This window comes from Cyclopterus lumpus, chromosome 21 (genome assembly GCF_009769545.1).
Source record: "Cyclopterus lumpus isolate fCycLum1 chromosome 21, fCycLum1.pri, whole genome shotgun sequence".
NCBI classification, from domain to species: domain Eukaryota; kingdom Metazoa; phylum Chordata; class Actinopteri; order Perciformes; family Cyclopteridae; genus Cyclopterus; species Cyclopterus lumpus.
The window spans coordinates 10,343,564-10,363,887 of record NC_046986.1 but is presented as its reverse complement, the minus strand read 5'-3'; the positions used below and the strand labels follow the sequence as shown (position 1 = coordinate 10,363,887).

Sequence of the window (20,324 nt, the reverse complement as noted above, 5' to 3'; positions counted from 1 at the left end):
ACAATAACAATTGAATATAACTTGAAAATCGTGAACATATATATAATTATGCTCTGAGACCATTTGTTTTGAGACATTGCTGCTTAATGTGTAGCATCATGCCAATATACTATAATGAATTAATGGAAGTTAACAATGACAGTGCTGCTTGAGATGATGCTACTAAGAAAGATTTTTTTTTTTTTAAACTCTACAATATGATAGAATAGCATGTCGGGAATATACAACTCTTTGAAGTTCACGTGAAGACTTTTTAGCCTGTGGATAAATAATATTTTGCAGTCCGATCCACAGCTTTTTGTATTAGTACATCTGTACGCTGCCTTAGCTTGAACACCAACAAATACAAATAATGATTGTTCTGTTAAAACTGACAACAGAAACTCGGCTGTTCTGATTTTAAGAAATTAATTCACAATGTAACTACAAGATTCCATGATCAGTTGTATCCGTGACAACATTCTCTTATGTTTAGGCCATGTCTTGTCAAAATATAGTTTTAAGAGCTTTATGGTTTTGTTTGAATTGTGGTTTACATGTTGCAGATCCCTACATGTATATTCCTGCAAATTGGAATAAATAAAATAACCACAAACTAAATATGTTTCCATTGCAGGAACACTGGTTGCACTAAACTTAATAAAAATATTGAGGTCCCAGTGTACATACATATATTGTGCAGAGGTTGATTGGTACATTTCTGCCATAAGGCCCCCGAACAGGTTAATCCGGCCATGCAGCACTGGTCTTACTCACTCTGTAGGACAGGACAGTTTTACACGTCACATATTCTACTAATTGAAACAACCAAATAGAACTGTTTAAATGCATTTTGGCTTTTGAACAATTGTTATTTTGACTGTCAATTAGATCTTATCCAGCTGGCTCATAAGATATCTACTTTTGTATTGCCGATACTCTATTAACGTCTATATTTTTATTTAGGCCTAATTATTCAGGTTTAGTGTACTGCTACACATTTTCATTTGAAACACGGGTCTCAAAATGTAGATCACCAACACTGAACAGGAACTGATGAAATAATCGGTTAACACAAACATTATGTGATAATTAAGATTTGATATTGCCATTAAAGTAAATCCACGCCTATCAGTCTCTATTATTGAACCTTTAGTGCCACCACATTGTGTTACTTCAGGTCTAACCCCACGGTGTTTATATTCTCCATCCCTTGTATGATTTAAAATGAACAGCACTGCACGAGGTCTCTTTTAACAACTCAGGGGTTGGATGAGCATTACTTGATTGTCAAGACGTGTCCCTGTTTAACCAGTAGATGGCGCAAATAACCTTTTTTCCTTTCTCCATTGCACGAATCCAGACAGCAAAAAGGAACAAAGTGTGCTAAGAAAGAATAAATAAACAATGCTTCATTGACATACAAATGTTGTACGATCACGTGCACGCATGAACAACAGTAGCTTTAATGTCGTAGCTTATAGTTTATATTGAATAAGTATAATCCTAGGACGGTCCGACAACTACATCGATTTCCTGCTCACGTGACCAACTCAGATCAGCGGACATCTGCAAAATGGAGGTGAAGAGCTCGCAAATGTTGCAAATGATATACTGTTATTTGTCAAACGCAGGGAAACTATTAATGATTGTTAACATTGACGAATGAATGCACGGCGTGGTCTTGTAAATGTGTATCTTCTCTGTAGCTTCGACGTTGCTCGTGAGTCGGCGCTGTAGGTTAACGTAGCGGCGAAGCTAATGGTGTCAGCATTACAGCACGGCGATGTGACTAGCTAGGCGGTGCCGCTCCTGGAGAGCTCTTCGTCGGGTTATTTCAGTGCGGAATGAGCCTCCACCCGCACGGCCCGTTGTAGTAGATGCGTTAGATGAGTGGTGGCTTTAGCTAAAGGCATACAGCTCAACCTGCAGCATTCCTGAAGTGAGCCGAGGTTTGCTGTCAGAGTGAGAGTCGTACCGTGCTACGGACCGGGCCTCAGACTTCTTTTTTTTCCTTCTTTTTTCTTATAATTTAATTTATGTAATGTAGCCGTAATAATTTAGTGTCCACGCTCTGGATTCATTTGACAGCCTAATTCTTTTTAGCATTTTTCCGTGAGCGCAGTCTTCCAACCGGAAACGTTAAAATGTAACGATGGCGTCGAGACGACGAGGCGTCAGTTGCAGACATTGTGCATGTATCAATCTGCGAGAGCATATTGTTATGTAACCATGCTGTAGGGTTCATCAACTGCATTCCCTGTTACACTATTTACAACTGAAATTATATTAATGTTATTGTTTTGCTTTCTTTCTTTTTTTTTAGGACCGTGAAGCTAAAGAGCCCGAGCAGCTCAGAAAGCTGTTTATTGGTGGTCTGAGCTTTGAAACCACCGAGGAGAGTTTACGGGCTCATTTCGAACAATGGGGAACTCTCACCGACTGCGTTGTACGTATTTTTATTGTAATCTGTGGCCAAAATAGCCTCAGATAATCATAAACAACATAATTGGGTAAACTCTCTCCCCTGTAACCAGTGAACATCCAGGGAATGGACATTGATATTGTAAAATCTTATAAATACCTGGGTGTGCATTTGAACAATAAACTGGACTGGTCTGACCACACACATGCACTCTATATGCACCTCAGTCTCCTCAGCAGACTATTTCTGCTGAGGAGACTGAGGTCTTTTGGAGTGCAGGGAGCACTCCTGAAGACCTTCTTTCACTCAGCGGTGACATCAGCCATCTTCTGGAGCAGCAGCATCTCGACAGCTGACAGGAAGAGACTAAACAAACGTGTCAAGAAGGCCAGCAGTGTGCTGGGGTGTCCACTGGATACGGTGGAGGTGGTGGGAGACAGGAGGATGATGGCTAAGCTATCATACCTGATGAACAACACCTCTCACCCCATGCAGGACACTCTGGCAGCTCTGTGCAGCTCCTTCAGCCACCGGCTGCTTCACCCCCAGTGTGTGAAGGAGAGGAACCAAAAGTCCTTCCTTCCTGCTGCTGTCGGGCTGCACAACCAGCTGAGCTCCCAGTAGACCACAAAACACTTAAAAACACTTCATTCACTCCAACCTGTGCAATATTAATATAAATACTCTGTGGAAATAGCCATATTTATTCTGTGTGTGTGTGTATATGTTGTTCAGTTACTGTAGATTATTTACTGTTTACTGCCTATTGTTTATATCACTTGTTTTGCTCTTACTATGTCTTGTGTGCACTTTACCCCTTTGCTGCTGTAATCATGTAAATGTCCCCACTGCGGGACTAATAAAGGATTATCTTATCTTTTACATTCTCAACATAGCTACAGTCCAGTGAAACTTTTCTCACTGCCATTGTGTGTCGTTGTGTTGCTTACAGGTGATGAGGGACCCCAACAGCAAGCGATCAAGGGGGTTTGGCTTTGTGACATATGCCGCTGTGGAGGAAGTCGACGAAGCCATGACAGCAAGGCCCCATAAAGTGGATGGCCGGGTTGTAGAACCCAAGAGGGCCGTGTCCAGAGAGGTAAACACATCCCAGAGCTGAGCAAGGTTAATGTTCGGTGTGTGTGTCTGTCTGTGTCTGTGTGTGCTCATTCAACCACTCTGTTGCAGGACTCTAACAAACCAGGCGCTCATCTGACGGTGAAAAAGATCTTTGTTGGTGGTATCAAGGAGGACACGGAGGAGTACCACATTCGGGAGCATTTTGAGAAATATGGAAAGATTGAATGCATAGACATCATGGAGGAACGCTCCACTGGGAAGAAGAGAGGATTCTGCTTTGTCTCCTTTGACGACCACGACACTGTAGACAAAATTGTCGGTATGTATTTATTTTTTTACCTTTTATTTAACCAAGTGTTTCGACCTCGGTGTCAACGAGGCTGTTAGTAAACATTAAGCAGTGGTATGTAAGTGTTTGTCTTTTTTCTTTACAGCCCAGAAATTCCACACAATCAACTTCCACAATTGTGAGGTCAGAAAAGCGCTCTCAAAACAGGAAATGAGTGCTATGTCCACTAACCGGGGTAAGCGCAACATAAAATGTGGAGTGAAGTTATACTTACTAACCAATTTTGTACATGCTGCCTGCACTCCGTTAATTGATGTAAACTGCTCTAAAATGTCGCCGTTGTACATATCAGGCAGGAGTGAAGATTCAGGAAACTTCATGGGGAGAGGAAATAATTTTGGAGGTGGTGGCAACTTCGGTCGAGGTGAGTTGTATTTGCTTCCTTGAGGAAAAGGCCTCTAGTCTTCAACATACTAATGCAGGAACATTTGATAGTGATGTTTACATGTCAATAGGGGTTGCAGGATCGGGAAGTTTAGCAAACACACTGAAGAAAGTAAAATGGTTGTATCTCTTCTTCCCAATTTTTTTTTTTAAGTTTCAACAAACAACTAAATGATGCATGGCCATAACCATCTGGTAAAATCTGTAAATCAGCTTGATCTAGGTAGAGGTGAGCTCTGTTCTGCTACCTCCAACTCTGCAAGCACGTACTTTGTGTTTTAGCTCCGCTGAATTCACAATTTAGGAGATCTGTTGTCAGACAATAGGAGTGTTGATTTGTAATGCGATTATCAGACAAGACATGCAAAAGAAGTCAGAGGTGACCAGAAATTTGTTTATCTAACATTGCTGCTGTGTAGAAGTAAATTGTCATGTTTGTATATTGTTCACATGTAACTATTCTCGAGAAGCTTTGATGTCCCAAATAACCAACTGAAACGTCTGTCATAGGCCAGAGCAGAGAGAGAGATTGTTTATCACATGAACCTCATTTGTGTGGACACGGTGTCATCCGTGACAAGGTTTCAAGTATTCAACAAATGGGTCACAGTTCTAATTCCTAATATGTCTAATCCTTGTTTTTTAGGTGACTATGGTGGAGGTCGAGGTGGTTATAATGATGATTTTGACAATGGTGAGCTCTTCTAAAAGAAGTTTTGCATGAAGTTACTGTGATAACCTTTTAGCTGGTTATGAAACCATCTTCATTATATACTGCTGCATCTATATGATTGACATAAACGGGACTATCGGCAAGAAGATTGGCTATTTCATTATAGTCAAATCTGGATGCTTGTCATCGGCGCCACCGGGTCGAACTCTGCGCAAAATCAGATGAAATCATTCAGGTTCAGCCGAAACTCCTCCAGCTCAGACTCCAGTCGGCCTTCAGCAGCGACCAGCGCAAGTGGCCTGACTGCAGTCGGAGCTCCAGCTAAGAGCAGAACAACTTCAACAACAAATGTGTTGTGCCTTTAGAAATTGCTTTACAGCAGTGCTATGTTAATACTACTTATGAGCTATTCATTTCACTGTTATGAATAAGGTTAAGTTGTATGTTTGGTATGTTGTTCAATCTTACAGGTCAAGGAAGAAATTATGGTGGAGGACAAGGTTATGGGGGGGGCCGAGGGGGCTATGGAGGTGGTGGTCCAGGCTATGGCAACCAGGGTGGTGGATTTGGTGGCAGCTGTGATGGAGGTTACGGAGGCAATGACGGAGGTGAAACAAAAATCTCACTGACTTCAGAATTCTGTTTGTTAAACCAAAATGCGAGATGTAACCCATTGTAAACATGCCATTTCCGACAACTGAAATCAAGACTTGCCTTTTTTTACACTTTTACACATCTTCAGGATATGGAGGAGGTGGAAATTACAACGACATTGGAAATTATGGTGGACAGCAGTCCAACTATGGACCCATGAAGGGAAACAACTTTGGTGGCAGAAACTCGGGTGGAGGAGGAGGAGGAGGAGGAGGAGGAGGACCCTATGGTAGTGAGTTTTATCCTCCAAAATGATACATCCAGTGACATAACGTCACAATTTCTATTGAGTATCCAACGTATTTGTCTGTGACCAATCCTTAACTGCAGGTGGCTATAGTTCTGGTGGTGGTGGAGGAGGAGGCGGCGGCGGCGGCGGCGGCTATGGCTCACGGCGATATTAATTATTTCATGTTTCGGTAAGTTGCATCCATTTTCACATCACCCTCGTAGCACAGTACAGAGTGAGCCCATGAAAGTGCAGAATAACTATTTGTTCTATCCTGTATCCATTCAACAGGCTTCAGTTCTTAGCAGGAGAGGCGAGGAGGTGAGCAAAGGAAAGGAATTGTCAGGAAAAGCTGCAGGTTACTTTGAGGCAGTCATCTGAGAGCATTAGAGGAACACAAAAGTCAGTCATTACTGCAGCTAAATCTGAGAAGTTTATGGAACAAGGACTGTATACACAAGACATGAGTTCAGATGATACTTTTCCCTAATTGTGATAGATGTGTCCCTACCCAGCTACTTTTCCTTCTGTGCGTCTGAAGTGTGTGTATTGTGCCTATGGTATCAGGGGTAAAGAGTACATTGTTTTGTTTTTTTGTTTTTTTTTTAATCTGAAGTCAGTTCTTAATATCTTTTTTCTTCTTTTTTTTTTTTTAAATATGGATTAGTTTTCTGCTGGTCAATTAATCTTTTGTCTTTTAACCTAATTTTTGTCATATAGCATAAATCAGGCCTGCAGACGAGCTAGAAGTACAATTGTTTTCTTTCTGAAGATATTATGATTGCTCAATTGCAAGTGTCAAGTGTGTGTTAATTTTGTATGTGAAGCACAGTATGTAAATCCTTCGTAGTACCAGTGTCAACTAATATAAGCAGTCTGGATTAGAACCAAGGGAATCCCTCACTCTTCTTGTTGCCAGAAAACAGAATTCTAGATTGTTCGAATATTTTGATTAGAAGAAAAAGACTGAATAAAATTGTGTAGTAAAGTAACATGAGGTTCAGTGCATCATTGGTTCAGAAAAAGATCAAATGAGTTATTGATTCATCTGTTGCCTGCATATTGTAACTGTGAAGTTCAGCAAATCAGCCTGTCCAGAACTTTCTCCTCCTTTTTGGGAGGATAGTGTTTATACTGTATTTACTTGTACAAGAGTCCACAACAAGGGAGCTTTGGCTAGTCCTAGGGTGATGGTCCATACACCACCTATGCCAGTGTTGAGCAATTATTATAACAGCCACAAGCACCTGCAGTTGGGCCCTCAGCATCGCTAGTGTGGAAGATTGCAGATGACTGTCAGACAGGACGCCTTCAGCCCCAGCACAGTGGACCAGTCAGCATTTTGAGAGAGAAAGGAGAAGGCAGCATCGAGCACAACGCCCACGGAGGAAGCTTGCAGTGTCGGTCCTGGTAGTGAGCATCTATCTCTTTCAAGGCTAGCTAAAGACCTCCAGGTGCTGGCGAAGAAAGACTAGTTCCTGGACACATTGGAGATCCCGTTGAGTCAGAGATACTGCAGTTTTACCCGCAAGTGCTAGATTTCAGACTTTAACAAGAAAAGGGAGTGAGTATTTCACAAAAGGCTAACCTCAGAAGATGAAGCAGGTAAGAGTAACTGCTTTGCTTGATTTGCAGATGTGGAAAGAGGCAGTCTCTTCTTGCTGAAAAGCTGTAGAGACCTGATAACATGGAAGGTTCTGGATGGGTAAGACTTTTTCAAAATATATTGTAATCTTTAAGTGCACATGGTGATTATACAAGGTGCAAGGGTTCTGTTAAGGTATACCAAGCAGGAGGACATCCAGTATGGCTCCACTTTGACCAGCATGAGCCTTTGACCTTCACCACACTGACTGGAATACCTTGAAGGCAAAATATGTTTCCATGTCATAGTCTTGATAAAGTTGTTCGTGATGAACCACTCGGGTAGAAATAACTTTATTTATAGCCACACCAATACAATCGATAACGATATTATTTTTTAAAGTTTTCCTTACGTTGTTAGAGGTGTGTAAATTCAATTTACATGTTTATTACTGAGATCATAGTTAAAGATGGTGTTATAAAGGTCAATATTATTTGTCTCAACTAAATACAATGAATTCAATTCAGTTTATTTTATATAGCCCAATATTACAAATTTGCCTCAGAGGGCTTTACAATCTATACATACGACATCCCTGTCCCAGGACCTCACATCGGATCAGGATAAACTCCCAAAAAATAGAAAAAAAACCTTTCACAGGTAAAAAAGGGAAGAAACCTTCAGGAGAGCAACAGAGGAGGATCCCTCTCCCCGGATGGACAGAAGGAATAGATGTCATGTGTACAGATGAACAGTGTTACAGAGTTACAACACATTCAATGAATATGACAAATGTATGAATAATTCGTAGTATGCATGGTCCACGATCCAGACCTCCACAATCCATGAAACGGAAGGAGGTAGAGAGGAGGGGGGCGGGGCGCATCCACAGGGCCATGCCAGGAGGCATCAGACCCTATGAAAAGGGAGCCAAGTCCAGTAACATCACCACTAACTATAACCTTAGTGTATGTTTAAATTAACCACTTTTTTTTTTTTAGTACATTAAAAGTCGACTTAATGGCAGAACAGTTGTATCGGATAGCATTATATTGAAGTGGTTACTGAGTTTATATACTAATGACAAGCTATCACTGGTGTCCTGCAGTGTTAATACTGTATGCAAATCAGGTCCTTGTCAGTCTGTAAATAAGCAGAACAATGTCATCATAATGTGCAAGTAACTTGCATTTAACAGCAAAGTGAGGCCATATAAGTATAATGTTAAAAATATGCATTTTTTTTAAGCCAGTTATAATTCAATATGAAATATGATCTCCCACAAGCAAAAAATATGTATGAAATAAGTATTACAAGTCAAATTAACATATGGAAACATGAGCAAACTGTGCCAAAGAGCAGGACTGTGGTCACAACTTGAAACTAACCAACAGTGGTATGAATCACTATATATATTTAGTTGGCACTCTGTCCATGAAGTGTTGGCATAGAAGATTTTTATAGAAGAAAGCTAAAATTGTGTTCATTAGGCGCTGACGACATTTTGTCCAAACCCTTTGTTCACAATAAATTAAAAGATGATAACTCCAGACTGTCTGTGACGCTACTGTTTGTAATTACTGTTATTGAAGATGTTCTATTTTTACAGTAAGTGATTTAAAATGGTACATTTAGGCATGCATTCCAATTACACATCTTAATAAAAGAATACATTTCCATTTTGGATAATGTAACTTCTTTGAGATGGAAACATTTTTTTTTAACTGTGGCAAACCACTCACACTTTATCAGTGGTTGTAAAATGACCCCCGTGAAAAAAAAACAACACTTTTTTTGTGTTACAAATGGGTTACGGCAGAATTACTTTGGGCATCCCTGTGTTGCATATTGACAATAAATTATCCTTGAATGGTTACCTCCAACAAAACGTTATGTGTTTTGAAAGTATTAATAAGGATTCCACGCACTACTCGCTGAAAATGGAGAAACAATGCCTGCTGATGTGTTTCTCGATCCGTTGAAGGATAGTGTCTCTGCAGAGGAATCACCAACTCAACTCCACAGAATAAAGCAAACCAGTGTTGATGAACTGTGTTTGCCAAACAGTAAGATATGATAAGTGTTTTGTTGTGCTCTTAAATAAAAATATTTTCAATGAATTGAGTGTTTTATTTCTAAAACAATATTCCAAACTTTAAATGCTTATATTAATTTTTGTAAAAATACAACTGTTCATCGTGTGATAATGTGTCATTTATTCCACTGGAGTCCGTGAGTCCTTCGCCAGTTTAATTTGCCACACACCCTCTGAAGTTTGCCACGAGAGCAGAAAATGGGCGTGTTGGTCAAAGGTAGTGTGTGCGTCAAAGTGCACTTAGGGCACTAACTGAATGCGTAGGGCTTCACCTTTTTGAATATGCTCATCAGGGTGGAACCATTGTGAAGTTCCCATACACGGTTTACACTGAGCACGCTCTATGCTCCACTGTACCTCCATAATTATGCTCTTTGTTTTGTGACGTAATGCACTGGGTGTGATTTTCTTTTCCGATGGCAGTTACACAGTCTTAAAAGATTTAGATTACTGTACAAACAAGCTTGCTCGAATACAAAGCCAGCAAATTGTAGAAGTGCTTTAAGCCAATAACTCTTGTTCCAGTACAGTATTTCTTTTCTTTACTTCTCTATAAGCCCTCAAGAACATGTGGTAAGTTACATAATTGTGCCTTTGACTATACATCCATCTGGCATCAATCTGTTGCAGCCCAGAGTACTACACACAATGTTCTTTCAGTAAATAGCAGGCCATATAGCTATAGGAATACTTTATTGAAAGAAGTCAAGATTTTATAAAAGAGCTTGGGCAGCAAATCATACAGGGACAGTTATAAAATATGAGTAACAATGATTGAAACAATCAGAAATATGATATATACAATATATACACGCATACAGTAACAGTTTTATCAATCTCAAAAGCAAGTCATGTATATATTTACAAACAATATCGGTTAAAGAATCTGTGTCAGGAATCTGAGTACAAAAGCAGTAAAATATCAAAAATATTCCAACATTCAAGAGAAGTGCGCAGAAACTATACAATAGTTCTGCAGAGCTATTAATGCTTTAAAGCGGAACAACAAGAAAGTTATTGCATAGTATTACCGTGATAATGCAGTACCATATTACAAAGGCGATAGGAGGTTGTCTTCGCTCTTGATAAAAGTCTTTTTGATGCGAGGGACTAGAAAGACGCTGCCGTCAGTCGACTGCTGGAGGGAGTAGTCGGAGGGCGAGTAGGAGTTCCCCTTCTCGTCCCTCAGCATGCTGAAGACCTCCAGGTACAAGCTGTTGAGTTGCTTCTTCATTTCCTTCAGGTTTGTGATGTTCTGGCTCTTCTCGCTCTGCAGACGCTCCTTATCATCCTTCAGTGAGTCCAGGTTGCTCTCGAGACCCACTATGTTCTCCATCTTGCGTTTGCGGCAGTTCTGGGCCGCCACCTTGTTTTTGCCGCGTCGGCGTATGTCTCTGACCAGGGCGAGCTGGGCCTCGTTCAGTTGGTGCTTCGACATCATCTCGTTGAAGTCGTCAACCGGCAGATTGGTAATCATGTCGACGGTGAAAGGGATTTTGAGGGCCTTGGCCCTCTGCTCGTCTCTGGAGAGACGCTTTTCCGAGCGTTTCTTCTGCTTGTCTTTGGCGAACGGGGTGTTGTCGTGACCGCTCTCCTCGGCCGGATCGGTCTTGTGTTGTCTGGGATTCTTTTCCTGCCGCTGTTGTGGCTGCCCCATCGCCGCGAATAGAGAAATTGCCGGTTGAAGATGATCAGGTTGGAAATTTAGTGAGAACATGTCTGAGTAGTCAGATTCTGCACTTCCCGGGTTGTGGTCCAGCTCCTCCATGTCCGAATCGCTGAAACCAAAGGACTCATCTCCATGCGAAGACTTCCCAGGGGAACTCGCATTTGGGCTTGTGTTTGAAGAGATTCCTGAATCTGAGTCTGGCATTTCTGCCGTCGGATTCGGTTTCCCTCTGTCAAATGCATCTCCAGATGAGAGGCTGTAAAGGTCCACCGGTGTGAAGGGAGGCTTGTTTGAGATATCAGACTTGGCTTTACTTTCACTTCCTTCAAGGCCACTGCTCTCTTCCAGAACGGCGCTGGGGTAAAACAAGTCGCAGAAACTTTCTGCAGTGAAGTTAGCATTTAACTGAGGAGCTTTCTCCTTCATCTGGCTGGGATTGTCTGGTGGGGCCATGTTGGGAACAGAGCCATCGAATGTATTCATAAACTGTGCAGGACAAACATTTGTGTTTGTTTCCCCGTCTGTGTGATTCATGGGGTAAAATGTGTAGTTTGGATTCTGCACTTCCGAGCTGTTTGGAAGAGGATACGTTGTGGTCTCCAGTGTGTCTTCCATTTGCAGGTTCAGGCATTGCTAGGAGAAAAAGATTTTAAAAACACCAAAGTGAATACAATGAACATATTACAGTACAAGTTTAGTCACAAGTTTAAAATCCAAGATGAGAGTGGAAATAAAAAATGCCAACACCTATTGTATGTGTTGCTGTGGAGGCATGTATATTATGTGCTCATACATACACCTTCAGTTTCTTCCAAAACATGGTCTGTGTCCCATTGTGATGACTGATCAACATACATACTTATTCATTATTATCTCAAATAAAAGGTTTAATTCCTGGGTTTTTAGCCGTGCTGTTGTTCTAGTGACTTGTATTTTATAATGTTGTATTTCACTAAATATCCAGTTCTTGAAATACATCAGAAATCTCCAATCTCCCAGCATGCAGTTGCTGAGAGGTTTAGCGACTACATAATCTTCACAAAGCAGCCAACAAGAACCTCCTTTTTTCTACAATTTAAAGTCTTATCAGCAGCTAACTAATGCAATGCTATGTATGCTGTAAGGTTAGGGTTGTAGTCCAGTCCACAATGAGAGGTCAAGGCAACAAAAGCACACTGCTACACAAATTAACTAATGCAAATATGCCTCAAAAAAGAAAACAAAGAGGCAGCTATTGAGAAACTACTGAACACAAATCTTAACACTGCGGCCAGAAAGGACAGGTTTTACTGCCACGCCCTCTCTGAACATGTCTTCTTGTTTTGCAAGATAATTATAGATGCTGCATCGCCTCTTGGATACCCACCTTCCTAATGGCCTAAAAAGTCTCAACAATGAAAGCTAACCACAGTTGAGCGGGCCAGTTGCACCTGTCTCAACTGTATGAGTCCCCATTCTCACAGAGCAACAAAAAGGTGTTTGTCCTCTAATGCCGGGCTCCTGCCCGTTGATGCATTCTTTGAGTATTTGTTATACAACGCAAAACACCATGCCATTGATGTGGTAGAATCCGTGTATTATACCTGCAGCTCAGGGAGGGACAAAAGCTCCATCCAGGCCTGCTCCAAATCTGGGGACATCCTCTGTGGTGGTGGTGGTGGACCTGGGGTGAGGGAAGCAGGAGGCAGAACTGTCTGCTCAGGGGACATCATGGGTGCTGCAACAGCAGTTGTGTCCAGGCAAACAGAGGTGTTCTGTCAGACAAGCACAAGAATACAACCGTTTTTAATACAGCTGAACGTATTGTTGAAGCCTGCCTGCTATGATGTGTGAATATTTGATATTACCTCAGTTTCCTCTACAGCAAATGTCTCTGCAAGTAGCTGCAGACATTCATCAAATGACATGGCATCCTCGTTCTCTTCTGTGAAGCTGACATTCTGCAAGAAAGGTTAAAATACATATTAAACTTTACCACCTCGCGTCCTATTTGGCACACCACCGTCTTTTGTATGTATAGAACTTGTGTCTCTGTAGAGTAGCTTCTCGTGCGCTGATGCAAAACTACAGACCCACCTGTGTTTCTGTAATTACACAGGATGAGTGTTACTGTAGCTTCAGTCGCAGCCTATCAAAGGACGTGGGAGTGGTCCCCCTCTGACATGAGTAATGATGGCCATGTGCTGTACCTTTGTAACCTCTAGAGGTGTGGCGGTCGACTGCAGTGGGGCGCTGGGAGGCGGGCGGGGTATGTACTCTCCCGTTTCCTCGTCGAGCTGTAGCTGTGCCAACAGGGCCTTCTCCTGCTCCCGGAGCTGATGCTGCCTCTTCTCTTCTTCTAGCTCCCGCTGTCTCCGCAGCTCATGTTCTTTCTGACGGTGGTTGTAGTCAAACACCTCACGCCTGGCGCCGAGATCGATGTCCTGCTTCCACAATATGTCAATCAGGTCCATGTCCTAGAAAGAGAGCGGCAAATCAGTGTGGTGAGTTGTGAGCTATGCTTTCCTGCAGTGGATGTGAATGTGAGCTGCATTGGAGTAAGGAAGAGTGCCCTGCTGTGAAGCGTAGCGTTGCTGTTGCACCTGCCACACCCTGTCCCTCAGTATCCGTTCACTGACGACACGGGCACTAAAGTCGAGGGGGAGAAGCTGCATGAATAATAGATGCACTTCTCTCTTTCCCTGCCACCACACGCCAGCAGAAGTCACGCATCCTCACTTGATACTCTTTGCGAGGTAAGCGATCATTACCCATCTGATTACATCGAGGTGTGAATTCATGGTTCTCATTCCAACTCACAAACAGGGCACAATCTCAGTCGAGTTGACTCAAGATTAGTTCTCGAAATCAAGTAAAGTAAAATCCCAAACGTTCATGGCCTACTATGCAGTATTTATCAAATTGTATTAAAGGTAAGTATGCATCTGTTGTTGTTTTTTAAGCATGGTACCACGGTTCTGGGAAATGTGTTATTTATCTTTTTGCGAATGACAACACAGTAATGTTTTTTTAGGGCGGTACAACCAAATAAAATACGGGCTACAAGGCCGTAGCTCTGTTGCTGGGTACAGATCTTGTTTCCTGGTTTTCCTTCCTGTGATAATATCTTCAAGTAAACAACCACAACTATGGATAACTGACCTCAGCGTATTTTGTCACAACACGGCACACATTATTCTGTCCTACATTTAGTATACAGTGAGTTGAGGGATGCTGACAATACAGAATGTTAGACACAGCTTTTCTTGTAGATATCCACTCGCTGAATGTTTTTGAGTTTTTAAACAAGAATGTGCAAAGATAAACTGTGCTGCTCTCTTCCTTGGGTCTTTTACACAGTAAATGTTCACAGAAGGAAGACATTTGTCAAGGCCCAGGGATGTTGCATAAACCCATGACACTGGTCCACAAGTGTCTAAGCATGTGACTCATGTGTTTGTTCCTCAAATTTGTTTATCAACACAACTTATGGGAAAGGAACCTTAATGCTAGCAATCAGTCATATGACCAGAACAGACATAACTAGTGGGAAGTCAAGAAGGGAAAGAATGCACAAAGCAGAATAATACACAATAAAGAGGATGTGGAACGAAAGAGAAACACTGCATATAAATATTCCCTTCTTTGATTTGTGTATTCACAGGAGTGTGTGGTCAAATTCATGAACTCATAATAATAGCAAACAAGCATCTAAATATATTCCAAAACATTGTTGACGCCGTTTTTCGGACTACAGTTGTAGCCCTGAAAAATAAGAACCCACTAACTCTCTTTGACTCAATGTTGCATCAGAGCCATGACCGCTGGAGGATTACACGTCACTGAGGCTGCCTACTATAACGGAGTAGGGGGTGAGCACACAACCAGGCATTATGGCTTCTGAAGGAATGAGAACGTAGCCTAAAATGTCTAAGTGGGACGTCTGGTCATCCGTGTTTTCCAAACTGATAATCCACATTCCGGTCTGTTTGTCACACCTTATACTCTCATCTGACAAGTCATACAAGTTCCTCGTAGAACAATCCAATGTCAGTCTGCAATGCTGGGAAGTTCAATAAGCACTTTCACTGTCACTGATTCATTGAGCTTTTACATAATGAATAACCAAACTCACTGATTTTGCCAGCCTCTTAGTACCAAATAGATTGTGTAGATGTGAGTGTGTGTAAGAACTGTTTGGTATCAGCGTGGCTATCACTGTCACAAGACCTGATTTGGCACCAGAACAAGGAAATTGCCTCATAAAATGTCCCAGATCTCCTTGCCACACAATACACAGCTATGCCCGGCAAACAACACGCCTTTAGTTTAAAATAGCGACTAAATATAGAGATCAGACACCTGACATATTAGTTATGAAACACAGATTAAACAACACATGGAGACATACTTTGAAAACAAGCAGAGCTAATAACTATTGGTCCCTCTGGCTATCAGACTGGGTGATAGAGGAGGGATACAAAGTGTGTGTGTGCTATGGGTTGCTCATTTACCTCTATTCGTCTTAAACAAGGGCCTCAAAGGGGACCTGACTTTAGTGGTTTACTACAGCTTCTTTCACCAGAACACCCTTGACCGAGGATGATGAAACACAGCAGCACATGTTCCGAAGCAGCCTTTTAGGCCCTCATCGGTCAACCGGGTACTCACCGACCCCCTTACTTGTGACAGGTTCAACCAAACACTTCAAATGTATCACATGAGAAATAATGCCAAATTCAACATCTCATTCAGTTGCGTATGACCAATAACAAGTACAGCCTGTAGTGGTGGTTCTGTAACATGTCAACATACACTGAACAACAAACAAGCAAACACTGAGGAAAAAGTATGGCCTTGAGATAATCATTCACGTTCGGCTCTATCAGATATGGTTGGATCACATGCTTGGAGGAAGAAGCGAGGGGGGCTGGGCAGTTACCAGAAATAAGCTGGCAAGATGTCAAATTAAAGCTGCGATGTCATTTTATTAAAAGTAACAGCACCAACACGAAGATATAGCAGCCTGGTTAGTAATATTATTTGTCCTGGTTTATGTTGTGTTTTTTATTTCCTGCCGAGGAAAACACGTCACAAGTGAATGACTTGCAGAAGTGAAAGCTGTATTGAGGGCGACGTGAATATCTACAGAAAGCCAGGCCCACGGCGTATTTCATATGCTCTTCCCGGCAGGTGTTATTTCTACATTATAATAACGACGTCACAACCAGGTTGTCACTGCGTGTTGTTTCATTCGCTACGGCGAACATGACTAAAGTTGACCTGAACTATTCGGCTATCACGCCGGTCGCTTTTAGAAGCGCATAAACGGGAGTTAGCCGTCAATGTCCAGCGACCGCTTTGAATAAATCCTCTATTTACCTGTTGACTGGAATGCATCACCTCCATGTCCATCACCGTGGAGCTGTGTCTGGCCGCGAAGAGACGCCTTATGATTGTTAAATGTGTGTGTTATTCCTTCAGATGGCAGATTAAAATGGCGAGAGGTCCGAAGCCGATAGAGTCCGTCGTCGCAGCTGAGCGGAGAGAAACATTGCTTCCCTTAAATCTAATGAACATTACGGAGATGATGGCCCTGCCCACCGCGCTGAGGCGCCGGGATCGTCCCCCTCACGCCGGCCTATGAGGCGGTGAGAGCTGTGTGTGTGCGCGCGCGTGTGTGCGTGCGCGCGTGTGAAGCCCGCTAGGTTGAGCTGGTAGAGGCCCGAACACAAAATAAAAACAACGATGTATGCAACACATTTATGTTCACGTCAAATGTGTAATACATCTTCAAGACACGTGATTTTACAATTCATTCAAAATGATCAACCGGCATTGGTTGTCTGAAAGTTATTAAAGCCACAAACAGTTAGGCTTCATTTATTATTATATATCTGAGTGTCAATATTTCTAGCTGCTGAAAAGCCAGATTATATGTAGGGCTAATTCTGAAACTAGAAACAACATAATCGTTTCTATTTGAACTCCTCCATCAGAATAGTTTTGATTGGTGCATACCGCCCCCTGCTGGTTCGGGTACCCAGTATGGAGCTGGAGGCCCTGGGGCCCTAATGTCCCCGTGGAAACACTGAAGTCATCCACCGACGGCTGGGGGATTGTCACAAAGCTGTAAGGAGACAGATGTGGGCTTTGGTCAGTGGTGAAAGAAGCATTTAGATTGTTTATTGAAGAAAAGAAATAGCATAGTACAAGTTATAGTCCTGCATTCAAAATGGAACGTCAGTAAACATTAGGAACAATGTGTAGCCAGCTTAAGGCTGTCTACAATAGAAGTAATCATTGTGCAGAATGGTCCCTGCGTATTCTTATATTTTTGGATCGTGATGATTGATGCATTGATACGTAAGCACAATGTTATTCATTAAAGGAGCCAACTAGAGACATAACCAGATAAACGTCGGTACTGCAGGCATAATGATATTAAAATAATAAAGAGTAGCCTAACATAAAGTGATTAGAGTCAGGTGTACACCAGTGGTGAAACATAACTATTTACATGTATATTGTATTATTCACTGAAGTGTACCATTTTGAGGTACTTGAAGATGTTTCTATTACATTACATTCCATTTAGCTGACACTTTTATCCAAAGCAACTTACAATAAGTACATTCAACCATGAGTACAAACTCAGAACAACAAGAATCAAGAAAGTAACATTTCTTCAAGAAAGCAAAACTACAAAGTGCTATAAGTGACATCTAAGTGCTATTTTCTTTAATCCTGGTATAGTCGGTAAAGATGTGTTTTTTGTTTGCGGCGGGAGGTGTAGAGACTTTCTGCTGTCCTGATGTCAATGGGGAGCTCATTCCACAATTGAGGAGCCAGGACAGCAAACATGTTATATGTGTTTTATAGGCAAACATGATTCATTTAAATATGATGGCATGCTGTATCAAAAAGCCGTCTGTAGTTAAGTACAATTTTGAGGTCCTTCTTGTTCTTATTGGGTCTGAATACTTATTCCACACAGTTACTTTGTGGTACACCCCACATTAATGAGCTTTCAGAACATTCAAATACGACCTAGACTTTAACTCCAGACATTAGTATTTATAATCCAGTTATATAATAACGTGATTATATAAACAGAAAGAAAGCTATTTATAACATTGTATCTTTGGCTGTAGTAAGGTTAATGATAAGGTAGACTTAAGGTTAGGTTTTTTTTTAGCTTCATCTTAACTTTTTATTGTTATGTTGTAATGTTATTATTATGTGACAATGTCAACCAAGGCAGACGATCTAAATAGCCTCCCACTTCTTTCATTGTGTACAGGCATCCATGCATATAATCTTGCTGCCTTCACTGCTATTATTGTAACTTCAATGACTAGGCTACTGCTATTTAAGAAAGTTGTTAAGACTTATAAAAGGGCATTACATTTGAACCATTCTGATACATCAGCATAAGTAAGTTGTCGGATCGAGATGTAATGAAGTGTCTTTTGAAATATGTCAAGCTAACGAGACAGCCTTAGCCCTGGCTGCAGCACCTATCTGTGAAGAACCTCACACTAAAGTGCAGCTCCCTGAGCCACTGCTTGAAATTACAATAAAAAAAGCTTCTTTTTTTCCTCCTTCTTCTCCCTTCCCCCCGCCCCTCTGCCCCCGCCCCCCCTGCCCCCCTTCAGGCGCGCTCATGAACACGCGTTCACGTTTGGCAGCTCCACGTCGACATTCTTCCAGCTGCATATAGTGAACTGCACAGGACTGGGGGAGGAAAAGGTAAAAGCGACGGATAGCCACCTTACGATTAGAGCATTGCGAGGCTGCAGACGGACACCTACCGCAGTGAATGCGTGTGCACTGTGAATTCTGCCACGGCCTGCAATATCCTCAGATCGCTTTCTGCTTTTGCATTTTATCATCAAGACTATACTTGCCCCTCGTGTTGGATCGCAGCTGGTCCCTGGCGTCCACCTATATATCAGGTACAGTATGACTTGAAGAAGTTACTTCATCATATTTCCTCTCATGTAATTCAGTGTCAAGATAGTGATTGTGACACTATATTTGTTTTATTGCTTTATGTTGCATTTCTGAAGTTGTTGTCACTTGATTGCTGTTGAAGCGGCAAGTGCGTTTAAGTACCTTTAAACTGACAGAATGTAATGCTCCTGGAGCTCAGCTGGCCTTCCATCTGCTTTCTAAAGCGAATAGCTCATTTGTCCAGGGTGTGTTCCGTTCAGAGTTGTTAAAGCTCAACAGGTAGACTCAATGAAACACTGGCAAAGTGGTGATACACTGGAGTTAAAGACATCGCCATAAGTGGAAACTGTAACCATGTCAGCTAATATAGAGACTGCTTCAGTTTGCAACCAACCAGATGGTCATGGGTAAAAAGGTAAGTAAATACATTTTAGGATCATTTAAGGCAGGATGTCTGACAGGATCAACTTTTGCATATTCCCTAATGATATTTAGCCATTTAATTATTTCTATAGAGGACTGACTATGTGTAAAAGGACTCCTCTGGCCTGCTTTACCTGTCTGACACTAGGGAGGACCCACCAGCAGCGAGCCTTTCTGAAGGCCCCGTCTTTTAAGTCTTACCCACTTCTTGTTCAAGTCTTATAAACTAAACTAAACCAGCGATTTAAAAGTCAATACAATGAAAAAAGGATAGAATCAAAGTGGATGTCCTGTTTACAGTTTTTTTTGTTCTTTACAACAGGTTAAAGGAGCACCAAGTTGGATAAGGCTCTGCACAAGGACAATCCTATGAGGTGGCACTGTGGCTTTCCAAATAAAGTTCTGTGATACACTTAGACTCTAATTGCTTGCAGTCAGTGCATTACAGAACTTTGTTTTGGGAGTTAATACATTATCCTGTGCAAAATAAACCTTCAAACGTCTGGACATTTAAGTCTACAACATTTTGCTATATTTCTGTTTTCAATAAAGTTTATCTCTGTTTTAAGCACTTCTCAGTCTTTTTGAAAGTTTCTATTGAAGTTCAGTTGTATACTAAAGTAGCAATACTGTTGTTTGCCATTTTTTTAACTCTGACTTAGTATTAAATCATTACTTAAAGAGCGCTGCTGTGTGCCATATGGGAACGGTAGTCAGGTGAGTGAGTGGAGGTGAGGCAAGGAGGTAAAGAGTTTAGCCGTATTGTTTCAGTTTCCTTTTTAACCACGTCACCAATTACACATGAGGACTTTTGACACTATGATGATGTTTTCATGAGTACAAA

At 41.6% G+C, this 20,324-nt stretch overlaps 2 protein-coding genes across 3 annotated transcripts; one reads left to right on the top strand and one right to left on the bottom strand.

Moving 5' to 3' along the window:
* Positions 1-1,523: 1,523 nt before the first annotated feature.
* On the top strand, positions 1,524-6,765 carry hnrnpa3 (heterogeneous nuclear ribonucleoprotein A3). Of its 2 annotated transcripts, none has more exons than XM_034561636.1 (11): positions 1,524-1,561; positions 2,306-2,428; positions 3,357-3,503; positions 3,593-3,803; positions 3,919-4,008; positions 4,126-4,197; positions 4,864-4,911; positions 5,361-5,498; positions 5,633-5,773; positions 5,875-5,963; positions 6,065-6,765. In XM_034561636.1, exons 1-10 carry the CDS (start codon positions 1,556-1,558, stop codon positions 5,946-5,948), a joined length of 1,050 nt encoding a protein of 349 aa, XP_034417527.1. In that variant the 5' UTR covers positions 1,524-1,555; the 3' UTR covers positions 5,949-5,963; positions 6,065-6,765. The 2 variants fall into 2 exon arrangements, with proteins under 2 accessions (XP_034417527.1, XP_034417526.1); XM_034561635.1 differs by having other exon boundaries at positions 5,633-5,776.
* Positions 6,766-10,129: 3,364 nt separating this feature from the next.
* On the bottom strand, positions 10,130-16,765 carry nfe2l2a (nuclear factor, erythroid 2-like 2a). The gene is made up of 5 exons (XM_034561581.1): positions 16,484-16,765; positions 13,312-13,578; positions 12,970-13,062; positions 12,706-12,876; positions 10,130-11,755 (listed from the first exon to the last, which is right to left on the bottom strand). The coding sequence occupies exons 1-5, from the start codon at positions 16,514-16,516 to the stop codon at positions 10,505-10,507; spliced, it is 1,815 nt and encodes a 604-aa protein (XP_034417472.1). The 5' UTR covers positions 16,517-16,765; the 3' UTR covers positions 10,130-10,504.
* Between the last annotated feature and the right edge of the window lie 3,559 nt (positions 16,766-20,324).